General features: G+C 41.5%; 1 protein-coding gene across 1 annotated transcript in view; it reads right to left on the bottom strand.

Moving 5' to 3' along the window:
• Window positions 1–326: 326 nt before the first annotated feature.
• Window positions 327–13,067, bottom strand: part of PRRX1 (paired related homeobox 1) — a 66,160-nt gene continuing 53,419 nt past the window's right edge. The window contains exons 4-5 of the mRNA XM_006767030.2: window positions 10,115–10,296; window positions 327–779 (exon numbers count right to left, since the gene is read on the bottom strand). Of these exons, the coding sequence (XP_006767093.1) occupies window positions 641–779; window positions 10,115–10,296 (321 nt within the window). The 3' untranslated portion in view covers window positions 327–640. The remainder of the gene's footprint in view (window positions 780–10,114; window positions 10,297–13,067) is intronic.

Here is a 13,067-nt window from a genome sequence, read left to right as displayed (position 1 = left end):
AACAGAGATGGAGGCAGGGAGAAAGAAAATCATGTCTGGCACAGATTCTTTAGAAAGACTGGCTTTTCAGAGGTTCCTAGAGCTTCTGTGCAGAGAACTGAGAAGGAGAATGGGGCAAGGCACTGAGGTTTCAACTCATCGATGAGGAGACTATAGGCACTTACTACATATGATCTCGAAGCCATCCCAGAAATCCCGAACTTTCACATCGGAAATTATAGCACAGTTCCTGCAGTTCACCAAGTCCACATCCTGGTCTCCAAATTCTTGGCTAGGCTTCTGGGGCTTCCAGAGTTCAGACTTGAGCTTTTTATGTACCCGGGGGCTGAACCCAACTGAGGAAGCTCGGAGTATATGAAGCAAAGCATGGAAGGAAGGGAAAACAAAACGAACACACCCAGAAACAAGTGTTGCTGGTGTCCCAGAGGGAGGAGGAGTGTTTGGTAACTAATTTTCATTTGGCTCCTCTCCTGTGCTTCTCTGCCATGGTCCCAATAGTTTAGTTCTGGTTTTTTTTTTTGGTTTGTTTATTTTTATTATTTTTTTCCAGCAGATGAAGAAATGACAGAACAGAGTAGGTATCTTATGGTTTGTTTGTTTTTTTGGATTTCTTCTTAGGCCTGTTTAATTATTTTTTTCCTCAGTTGACTGTTGGCACCTGGTTCCTCTGTAAACTATATTCCTTGGCCTTCAGTCTCAGGTTGGCAATGCTGTTGGCCATGTTGATGCCCTGTGCAGGGCTATTGTTGGCACATGTGGCAGAATAAGTAGCCATGGCACTGTAGGGACAAAGGAGAGAGCGGGGAGAATAACAGGCATTAGTTTCACGAAGCTGTAAGTCTGTGCCCCCAGATGGGTGTGACTCTCAGAACGGGGGGCCGGCAGGGGCAGGAGGGTTGGACGAGATGACCTCTGAGGTCCCTTACAGCCCCAGATTTCCATTAGTCTAAGGCACTTGGCGAAGGGTGGCAGTGTTTGAAAGGGCAGGGCAGAGCAGAGGAGAGTGGACCAAGGGATGGGGGAGAGAGGCATTCGCTGTGTTGGACTCAGTGAGTCATGATTTATTTCTGGGGTGAGAGAAGAAAGCTGCTTGTGCTGAATAACAGGTGTGTGATCAGCTATCCAACTGAAACCTGTTCAAAGCCTTCTTCCTGCCTACATCCCTGGCATATGGGAGCAACAAGAAAGAAAAGGAGGCATTTGAAAAGAAAATTTTTGCCTTCCTCACTCTAGGACGCCGACGTTCACTCTAACTCATTTTAGATGATCAACAGATACCACACTAAATACCATTCTTGGAGAATCAGTTAAACAACCCAAGATAACTTTTGTGCCGTTCCTTGCACAAAAGCATTGCCCAATCAAGAGGGACCCATTGTGTTTGGCCTTGGTTTGATAACTTTTCAAAAGGACTTGAATAGCTCCAGACACTGCTTTTGGGTCAGTCATTTTGGAGATGTTGAAATCCCTTAGATGAGCTAGCCAAGGCTTCAGTTTTAGGATTCCCGACCTGTTTCTCACTGTCTGTATTCCTGAGAAAAACCTGAAGTTTTGTTTTTTGTTGTCAGAGATTGTAATTAAGACCTAGGAATACTACTGGGAAGAAATTTGTAATTGGTGGTTTTGTTACTTGTACCCATGAATTTCTTTTAAAGGAAAGAGTAATGGTTTCTTTGACTTGGATGCAAATTATCCATTACTTTATATAAACAGTTAAAATGGTACTCGTTTTAATTAAATGAAAATGTTTCTAGTTGTTTTTAAGATTAGCAAAATCCCTTTCTACTGAGATAGACTTACAAATAGAAAGATGTGTGCTCTCCCATTGCCTGCATTGCAATGCAATTTTGTCAGCCACACAGGGGTTTGTGGTTCTGGGGATCAAGTGACAGACCAGAAAGAGAGAAAACTAAAGCTACTTGCACAGATAGAGCGACTGTATCATTAATACTTATTTGGGACACCGCATTGTCAAGGCTTATAGTCAAGATCCACAATAGCCTATTTCAGCTCAGATACTAGCAATTAACCCAGGAAGACTAGGTTGAAGAAATAAAATTAGTCCCCGGTCACTAGGTCTTTCCAAAAATACACATCCTTAATGTAAAATCCTTATAGCACTGGGGTGTGTGTGTGTGTGTGTGTGTGATGGCAGAAGGAAGAAGATTTAGAAGGGTTATAAAAGATCCTTATGCTCTTGTATTTCATATTAGCCTGCTTTGCTCTTACTCATTTCTGGATTGATGATTTTAACCATCTTTACAAAATTAGGTTCTCCTATAGCTCCCCGGACTTTTCCTCTTAGCACTTATTTTAATTCCTCAACTGTAAGTTCCACAGATGAGGCACCATATCTGCCTTGTTCACCCCTGTCTCCCCAGGTAGAGTTCACATCCTGTCTACCACACATTTGCCATTCAAGAACGTATTTAATGAATAGATAAGTAAGACTAAACTGATTCCAGCTCAATGTCACTTTTCTCTGTCATCCTGCTGTGAGTAATGATTCTAAAAATATTTCACCAATATGCTTTTATTCTTAGGAACGTATGCTTCCCTGTTAATTTTGCTATCTTAGTAGAATGTACAAAATCAGAAAGGACATGACAAAACAGGAGCTGGTGATTGCATATCCTTAAATCCATAACAATATCTTTTAAGAGAAAAAAATAACAAATATTAATACAGGTTAGACTAATAGAATAGACTCTCACTTCTACCACTGCCTACCAAAGGCAGAGGCAGAAAAAGAGTCCCAGTTAAAGGTTTCAATTAGGAGTGAGATAAGTGACCAGAACAACCCATTAAAATTGAACAAGTTTTTTTTGTCTTTCCAGTATACCAAGAAATTTCATTTATTTTCCAACCCCACATACATATAATCATTTAATTTCTATATGAATTACCATCTTCCATTCAAGAACCTGCCAGAAATACATGTGCATCTATAAATCCTCTATTCAAGGGTGTTCAAGGATACACTGAAATCTAAGATTTCAAAGAAATCAAAGATCTACTAGTAAATTGGTAAGAAAAGGAACACTTTGGATTGGGGACATGTACCTGAGTCATAGACCACAAAATCAATCAAACAGGCTTTCTCAACCAGGTTTCTGCAAGAGAAGGAAGCCCTGGAGATGGTACATAGAACCATTTTAAATGCATAGGAGAGGCGCTGGAATTGTGAGTTATCTGTGATATCCGTTAAGTACTGAGAATGGATTTGGACGGCTTCCTAAAACAGAAGACTAAAACTTCTTGAGAGAACACTTATAAAACTGAAATTGCTACAGTTGTGATTTCAATGTTATCTATTATAGAACCATGCTTGCTGTATTTTCTGCAGCGTTTACTAGTGTCATCTGATAGTCTAGTGCAGGGGTGGGCAAACTTTTTGACTCGAGGGCCACAATGGGTTCTTAAACTGGAATGGAGGGCCGGAACAAAAGCATGGATGGAGTGTTTGTGTGACACGGGCCATAGTTTGCCCACGGCTGGTCTAGTCTGAAGACTGACTGTGGTAACAAATGTCTTGGAAATACTGAGATTCTCTCACTAATGCAGGCCAGATATTCGTATCCCAAAGGAGGTGAATATTGATCCACTTTCCATTTCAATACCAAGTTAGTGTAAATTAGCATTCTGTCTTGCACAGGAGATGGGATTTTCACTGAGATATTTCCCCTTAAATGGCAACCAGTTATTAGAGTTGAAAATAGCTTCCTGTCCGACTCTACTGTGGGCTGTTACAAGGACATCGCTGTACCAGTGAGGCCTCAAGCTAGTGGTTGATATTCATGAGTAAGTTTTGAACTTTCCTAGGAACAAAGCAAATAATAGCATTTGCACTTGGTAAGTGCTCAGGAAAGTTAGAAACTTTCAAAAATTGGTCTAAAATATGCCAGCATTTCATAGCCATAAGAGGTAAACTAAGAGTGAGTCTTAATTCAGAGCCTCTTAACAAATGTTTAGACCACCTAACTGTACAAATAGAGACTACAGTGAGGGCTTTGTGCACATACGAAAGGATTGTGAATCTGTGTTCCCTGAGTACTTGGACATGGGTTTAGATTCTCAACTTGAATTAAAAGTGCCATGTAGACAAGTAGGGAGCAGTCCTTTGACGTGCCAGTGAGGCCTCAAGACTTGTTACAAGTCAGAAAAGACAGAATTAGTGAGTGGGTACTCGAAGAGCAATTTCGTCATGCTTTTAAAATGGCATTAGAAGATAGAGAGGACCCACTTGCAAAAATGACAACAGGTGCAAGAGAGCCTTGAGTGGCTGCCAGTCAGAATGTTCATGACCACCTGTTTTCCATGTCATCAAAACTTACACTGCTCTGTGTGAGGCAAAGAAAGAGAACCCTGGAATGTTTTCTCACAAGACAGACACCAAAGGCAATGAGCTGTTTTCAACTAAACTTACAGGACCATTGGAACCATGAAAAACGCCCACTCCTTCCTATACAGGAATAAGCTTCCTGGGACAAAAAGATGAAATGGAAACGAAGTGACTTACACAGAGTAAGCACATGGACTGCACCAAGAGCCTGCTGACCAACACCCAGAGATCCTGCCCCTTGGTCTCGCTTTATGAGTAAGAAACATGTGCTTTTTCTAACATGATAATGCCCACATGACCCTGGGACTGGGGGTTCATGGAGGTTGTTGGCTCAAGCAACATTTTATTTCATTTCAATGAATGTCAAGTTTGTTATGTCCACGACCAAGAAACTAGGTTGATGAATAAAGTGCGCTGAAGAATTAGAGATGAAAAGGAAATTCCCATAGCCCACCTGTCAACTCAGAAAGTCTACCCTGAGGCTCACACAGAGTGGACACATGGACGTGAGCTTGAACATTTTCCATCTCCTTATTTGGAGATGCCTCACAGATGGTGCTCAGCCATACAATGCAGCGTGCTAACCACCAGCAGGGACGGAGTTCTGTTTTCACTGGAGACAAATAATTTTTGATGACTTCAACCTACCCTGAGAGGTTATTGTGAGGAAAAATGTGTTACAATGGCTGCCAAATACCAAGAAGTCTGGGAGATACTATACATAATATGATTTTGAAGCCAGGAAACTGGCAGGCATCTGCCTCTCTACTTCCTCAGCAGCCAGAGTGTAAGTCCCATAAGTCACAAAACAATTGAGGACAGTGGGGTGGGGTTGGGGAGGGACAATAATAACTGACTTAGTTTTCAACTCTAACTTTGTTTTTCTGTTTGGCCCTTTTGGACAAATGATGACGAGCTGTTGAGAATTCCATCCCAAAGACAGATCCGTTAACCCGAGGCATCTATGTGCTTTCTGAGGTCCTAGAGTTTCCCAGCTCAGGAGTTTTCCAAAGCGGTGGAGCTGGAGGTTTGCCCCGACTCTGTCTATAATGTGTAGAGGTTGGAGACTGTCTCTTAGGTTTGTTCATCTGTCAGTGTAAGAACACGGAGGTATACTTGCTTCATCTAAGAAAACTTTTGAGTTTTCCAAGGGAAGTTTATCTTAGAGAGAAAACGAAAGTTCCCTTTTGGAAGTGATCTTTTGTGATTTAAATAATCATTTCTAATTTCTGTTTTTAAAATCCACAAGTTAATTTTTGAAATTCAGCTTTTTAAGTGAATACACTTGGACCCTATTTCACTGATAAGCCTTCAGTTTGCACTGTGTGCTCAGGGATCCTTCTGCCATTTTTAACTCTTTTTTCTCCAGATGTGTTACATTGGAAGCCTTGCATCCCTCCTTTGTCTCAACAATGTTTGTACTTCCTTTTTGAAATGCACATTGCTTATCTACAGATTCCAAATGCCCCGGAGAAGTAGGTAATAGGAAAACTGTAACTAGCTCATCTTAGATGCAAGGTTACACGGGAGATAGATGATCCAACAGGAGCCAGGACAAGAACGTAGTTCTTCCGACCTCTGCCTCACACCCTACGGTCATTTAAAGCCTCACTATTCCAATTATGTCCCAAGTGTCAACAGTGTGGCATGACATGAACGCCTGTTAGCACTGCAGAAGCTGAGTCTGCACTGTCACACTGTGCCTGGCAATCCATATACCCAGTCATTTTTGAGGAGCCCTGCGCTAGGCTACAGACTTTACAGACCCATTTTCTTGCAGTCCAGCTGGTTTCCAATGGTATCCCCCACTTAGGGACCTCTCTGCTTTCATTTCTAGGACCGCAAGTCCTGCTTTCTTAAACTCTTATTTCCCACTTAAACCCTACCCCCAGCAGCCACCCTCTTCCCCCTGACAAGTTACCTTTTCAGTGTCTTCCGTTAGAATCCGTTATGAAGTCCCTCGTGTAAACAACATCTTGGGAGGGACGAGGATCTATTTTTGAAAGTGTGAAAGGGAGACATGAGCCAAATGCGTTCAGCAGATGTCAGGCAGCACCGTGACCACGACCAGAGGAGGGGAGGAGGAGGAGGAGAAGGTTAGAGGAGAGAAACTGTGGACAAGGATAGCTGGCCTCCCTTTTACTTGTCGTAGGTTCTCTTGGAAGCCCAGCCCTCCCTCTGGAAATGGCCCTCCAGACCGATACTGCAGAGCCTGGCCACTCTCTAGCTCTTATAGAAAAGGGCATCTCTGGGGAAAGACTTTTCTATTATTCTATCTAAAACAGCAGCCCAAAGCCCAGGACTTGGTTAATTAGTGCTACCCAGAGGCAAAGCACTACAAGATAGGAAGTCTTAGTAGCTCTGGTGCTGGTATGATTTTCACAGAGGGAAACAGTTCTGAGCTAAGCAGTGGGCATGTGTGCCAAAAACAAGCTCTCTTCCTCTGGCTGCGGGTAGGTAAAGAAGACACCTACCGGGCTAGTAGTGTCCGTGTGAGGGAATGCTTTGCTACTTCTGGTAACTCGATTGCCTGCCTGACATCACCACCTCTAGCACGCTCACGGGAATGAATGAGGTCATGACGTGCTAAAAATATAGTGTGAACCATATGTCCCAGTTTGCCAGGGACAATCCCAGTTGAATGCCTGTTGTTCTGGTGTTATTATTAATAGCACACCCCTTTCACTCTCAGAAGTGTCCCAGTTTGGACGATAAATTATACAGCCACTACTCTAGATATGGAAGACACCCAGAAATAAAATGTGTTGGCTATTTCCTATCCCATAATCCTGAACATATGCACACAGTTGCTTTGAGTCTTACTATTTTCCTGTCTTCTCTGTGGGAGTCAGCACACTGTCCTGTCCTGTCTGACAAAACTGCCCTCTCGCTGTCCCTGGGTTACATGGCCAAGCCCCATCAGTCATCCCAAGGGGATGTCCACACCCCTCGTCTTGTTAGACCCTGAACCAAAGAACATGTTTATGTAGTTTCCCAGTCTTCCACTGTTACTATTTTCAATATACTGTCTGGTTTAATTTAAATGAAAATATGGCCACGTGTCCTACAATTTTGGACAGAAACGGGGATCATGCGCACTGGGTCTAATTCTGCTTGCTGAAAGCTTAAGCTTGGGCGAATGTTTAGTTTCTTCTTTGGAACCAGAGCAAGGACAGAACTACCACACTAGAGCATTCCAAGGGTTGACCAAGAGAAATGCCTTTTAATCAACATCACATGGGAGATAACTAACTTGACATAATAGTACCAACAGAAAGAGCGAGTTAATTTTCCATAACACAAAAGGTCTATCAATTGCTTTGCTTTTCATCACTTGTTTGTTTTTTATCACCCCTTAACAAAACTTCTATTTCAAAGTGGAAAATCATAAAGTATTTTGTATCTACTAAACATAGCAGAAAGATCTCCAAGAAACAGAATAGCTTTTTACCACTTTTAGAAATTAATCAAAAATAGAAACACTTCAGTCAATAGTGGGTCAAACAACATTATTATTGATTAAATTACTGCTTTAAAACATTGTTTTTTTCTACTTATAGCCAGAGATTAACTTATTCTTCATACAGAATATGAACAATCAGAGTCTATAAATTTTTAATGAATTATATTTTACAAACTCTGTAGCTAAGAGAGAAATGATATAAAAGTATACCATGAAACGAGTAAAAAGTACTAGGTTATATAATTTTAAGTGAAAAAAGCAGGATACAAAATACTATGTACACTAAGTCTACACTATATAAAATACTGAACTCTAATTGCAAAAGTAAACAAAACTAGTTATGTCAAGATGGTGGATTTATGAGTATTTTTTAATGTTTCTAATATTTCTACATAATCTCTCAAATTAAAATAGAACATTTCCCAAGAAGGCACACATAAATTGTGTGTTAATAATTTCAGTTAGATGCCCATATATATAATATATATGATGCTGGCCCCGGGGTTTGAACTTCTGCTGAGGTCCGGTAACCTAACCCAGTATAAATTCAGGAAGGCTTTCATCCCCATTCCTGGAGGGGACTGCCCTCAGCCTCTCACTGGTAAGGACCACATACAGCCATCTGGATTGCTTACAGCTGGTATGAGAAGTTCCTAGGAGGACCCAGGCAGAAAAGGGAGCAGGACTTCCTGGCTGTGACCAAATTCAAAACAGAAACCTTGAAACATCAAGCTTGGAACCACATCCATTTCCCAAGACATTTGATGAGCCTGTGAGCTATCAATATTTATCAGAGAAACACAGCAGTCTTCCGGGTATTTAAAAATATTAAAGGCTAGGTGATTTCACAATTGTCTTCAAAATGGGTCTTTAGTAAATTCTATGGGAGAGGAGTCTGAATTTTAAATGGGACCCAAAGATATGACTAATCTTTTGAAATCAACAAGGCATACCATGTCTGAGAGCAAGAAGAGTTTCCAGTTTCCTATGGGGTGTGTGTGTGTGTGTGGGGGGGGGCATGTTCTCTGTACTAAGACCAAAGTAATTCAGGCTAATTTCACAATTCGGTTGGGGGGTGGGTGTTCAAAAGAGATTTGCAAATGTATTTCTGATGTTTCTTTCAAGAAACTGACGTGGAAGAGAAAGAACATTTAGGTGAGGCCTTTTGCTTTGATTAGAGTAATCAAAGTTTGAAACATATTTGGATTTCACAATGTGGCATTTTACATCAAGAGTTCAGCTTCCACTGGGGGATAATCTATAATTAATTTAAAACATCTCCTTAACCCATTAGTGAACTTTAACAATAAAAAGGTAACCAAAGCACAATAAATGAATTTGGAAATAGTGCTTTCTCCACTGCAATCAGCCAGAGATCATCTTGATCTGGTTTCTAAGAGTACCCAGGTTTAGGTTCAAAGAAAGGCACTTATATGATGACAGTGTGTTAGGCACTTGTATTATATCTCAGCTTCCCTCTGGCATTAACCTATAATTCTGAACAGCATAACAAATGGAGGTTAAAGGCCTCTCCAAGACATTGAAATAGTACTCTGTTATTTGCGTCTTTAAAAATATTCACCTTTTTAATATAAAAGTTTAGTGTAAATTATACATTGCTTTTATACTTTAAAAACCCCACACAAACAAACTGACCCCCAAAGAACTTCAGATAGTAGATAAGATTTAGCAATTGAATAGGAAGGCATTTTGGACCATAAGGCATCCCCTACTAACAAAGAACTGTGACCATGAAACTGATCAAAATGATTTTGGATTTTCTTTCCTTCTCTCTCTGTGCCTCTCTCTTTCCTCCCTCCCTCCCTCCCTCCCTCCCTTTCTTCCTTCCTTCCTTCCTTCCTTCCTTCCTTCCTTCCTTCCTTCAATTTAAAATTAGTTTTACTGTGAATTACAGCCTTACAAATTCAATTCTTACTTCAACATAGAAAAATGGATCTATCTTAAATTTGGAAATGGAGTAAAGTTTTGTTTCAGAAGGGTTGCAAGGGGGACTCTGAGCATAGCTTAGTGATCTTTTCTTTTAGATTTGTCCCCATCTTTGAAACCTTTGCAAGAGTTCCTGAGTTCAAGAGGAGATTGCTGATGGCCTGCCCCTCTCTCTTCTGCCCCAAACCCTGCTCCTGGGGCAACTAGTAATCTGTGAAAATCTGGGGATGTCAGCAAGTTGAGTGTCTCTGAAGAGGTTAACCCAGTAAGAAATGTCAGCCAGCTGCACAAGCAACTTTGAACGTGACGGAGCGCTGAGAAACATTGGAAGTAGAGCAAGGGAGAGTGGGCCAATCATTCACCTGTACGGAGAGGCCGTCCCCCAGGAGAAATAATCGGTGGGTCTTGGAGCAGGACGAGGTACGATGGGCTGCTCCACAGCAGTCACGTCTCCTGAGTAGGATTTGAGGAGGGAAGCGTTTTTATTGGCCAGCATGGCTCTCTCGTTCCTGCGGAATTTGGCTCTTCGGTTCTGAAACCACACCTGGAAGATGGTTGGGAGGAGAGGAGGGCATAGGAGAGGGAGGAAGAAAAAGAAGAGGAAGTTACACCAATGAAGTCATGGTTGATTCTACTAGACTATGCCTTCCAAAGGAAGATGTAGGGAAGGTATGGACTTCTCCCGAGAACAATAGAAACATGCCGTCATCTTCCCGAGGTGAGCCGTGTCACAGGGCTCTTAAGGGTGAAGACTTATAGTGGGACCCTGAGGTACTTCCACTAATCAAGACTCCAGAAGTGAGACCATGACTAACTCATGAGATAGCAAAATCTGGTTATAATCCCTGTTGTAATTATAATCAAGAGAAAAAAGAAAATCTCATTAGACGTCTGCCAGAGACGATATTTTTTAAGTTCCTTCAAAACATAAAAACTTCCTCTGCTTTCATAATACGTATTGGCTACATAAAGAAAATTCATCTTCCCCCAAAGTAGGCCTTGCAACACACTTTAAGAAGGAAATGGTTTATTTGGGAAATGCAGGGAACAGCAGTTGAAGAGTGAAGATATAGCAGAGAAGAACAGCCATGGAACAGTGTGTTCAGCCCTGTGGGACAGAAGGGACACAGACTCCCACTGAGGGACACAGACTGCCACTGAGGGGTGAGGGAGCTGAAGATTCCTACACCGTCATTATTGATTATTAATGTTCCAGCGCCTCTGACATGCTGAACACAGGCAGGGAAGCTTCCTGAACTTCTAGAGAGAAACTTGTAAACAGAAATGAAGGTACTGAAGGTTGGAAGTTGAATGGAGTACATTCAATTGTAGGGTTAGAGGGAGTTGGCTGGTGCTGACAGCATCATAATCAACCCATCATTTATTAAGTGCTGCCAGGGCTAGGAACTTATAGAAGCACATTGCATACATCGTTTCTAGTTATCATGAAAATTCCATATATTAGGCCTTATTATTTCTATTTCAGAGTTGAGGAAATAGGTTCAATGAGGTGAAGCCATCTGTCAAAATTCACACAAATAATAAGTGGCTGAATGTTTTAACTCAAGGACATCTGACTCATGATCCTACAACTCTCCGGATGGTCATGGGATTTTATTCATTCATTTACTCATTCAAGAGATCTTTATGGGGTGCCTGTTGTGTTGCAGACTCTGTGCTTAATGCTGGGAACAGAGATGAGGCTTAAGCAGCACACAGTCTATTAATAGAAGGCAGACATGGAAATTTGAAATACTATAAGAGTTTTAGATGCAATTATGGAAATGCATGACAAGGTATGGGAGAAGAAATTCTATGGTGTAGAGTGGAACATTTGCAAAACTCTAGGGAGCAACCTTCACAGAAACTACTGTGCGACGGGTGCCCCGTGGAAGGCCTGGGTGGAAGTCAAGGCAGGATCTGGACACATCTTTCCTGGCTCCGCAGACTCCTAGCTCTTTTGCTTCAGTGTGCCCTTCACATTGCTATAATAGAGCTATCATTTTAAATGCACATGTAATTGTACTAATGAGCCCTGCTGTGTACCACCCACTGGTTCCCCATCACTTGAGGAATCAAATCAAAATGTCATAGCATAGAACAAAGACTGTTCGGGAATGACCTCTTGGTCCACCAATCTGACTGCACCCTACACAGCTTGGATCATATGCACTGGCCCCCTATTTTTCCAACTCCTTGCCCAGACTCAAGTCTATTGACATATTGAGTTATTTCCCACCTATGTCTGTTCACACCCAATGCTCCCTCTGCCTGTGACATTCTTCCCCTTTGTCCAGGTGTCAAAAGACGTATCTTTCAAGATTCGACTTTCACATCACCTCCTTTGTGAAATGTCATGGAAAGAATATGACTTTAATGTCTTACAGAGTTGAATAAAATATTGGCTACAAAATGTTAAAGATCTGTCCTTGGATATTTATTTAATTTCTCTCATCCTTTGCCACTCAATCAAATGAGCATAATGATACCTACTCAGAGGGTCATTGTGACAGTTGGCACAGTTTCAGTGCTGAATATATGTGAATTCTCTCTCCTTTTTTCCCTGGTAGATTTGATCATTCCTTCCTCTGTTCTATCATTAATTCTTTTGTTTTGTTGCTTTTTTAATCACGATTTTTAAAATATATATTTATTGATTTTTTAGAGGCAGGGAGGAAGGGAGAAGAAGAGAGAGAAACATTGATGTGAGAGCGGAACGTTGATTACCTCCTACATGCCCCCTACTGGGAATCCAGCCTGCAACCTGGGCATGTGCCCTGATCGGGAATCAAACCAGCAATCTTTCGATGGATAGGATGATGCTCAACCAACTGAGCCACATAGCTAGGGCTTAATCCCTAATTCTTGAACATTTCTTAAGTATGGGGATTATCTTACCACGTCATAACAGTATGGTATACACATCTGTTTTGTCTGCCCCCAGTTCGTGATATCCTGAAGGGAGGCCATTGTCTTAGTCATTCCCAGAAACCCAAGAACAGTTCCAAGAGCATAATAGGTGTTTGATAAATGTTTGAGGGGAGGAAAAAGTAGATGAAAAAAAGATGAATTGTGCAAAGATGATAAGATATGGCTTCCATCCAAGAAAACTTCACAGTCTAGTGGGGGAAGTTGGCTCACATACAACTCAATATAATACACGTCATGTTGTGATACATGCTGTACTTATAAAGAAGACCAGAGTCAGAAGGGCGTGGTTCAGAGGGAAGGGGTAAGACTTCCAGAGGAAGAATAAAGTCAGGAGGGAGAATTCTGGCCTGCTGGCACAGGGAATGTTCACAGCTCCAAAAGCCA

The sequence above is a fragment of the Myotis davidii genome, unplaced genomic scaffold, assembly GCF_000327345.1.
Source record: "Myotis davidii unplaced genomic scaffold, ASM32734v1 scaffold580, whole genome shotgun sequence".
In the NCBI taxonomy this organism is placed as follows: Eukaryota; Metazoa; Chordata; class Mammalia; order Chiroptera; family Vespertilionidae; genus Myotis; species Myotis davidii.
The sequence above is the reverse complement of the archived record's forward strand: the minus strand, read 5'-3'. Positions and strand labels throughout refer to the sequence as shown.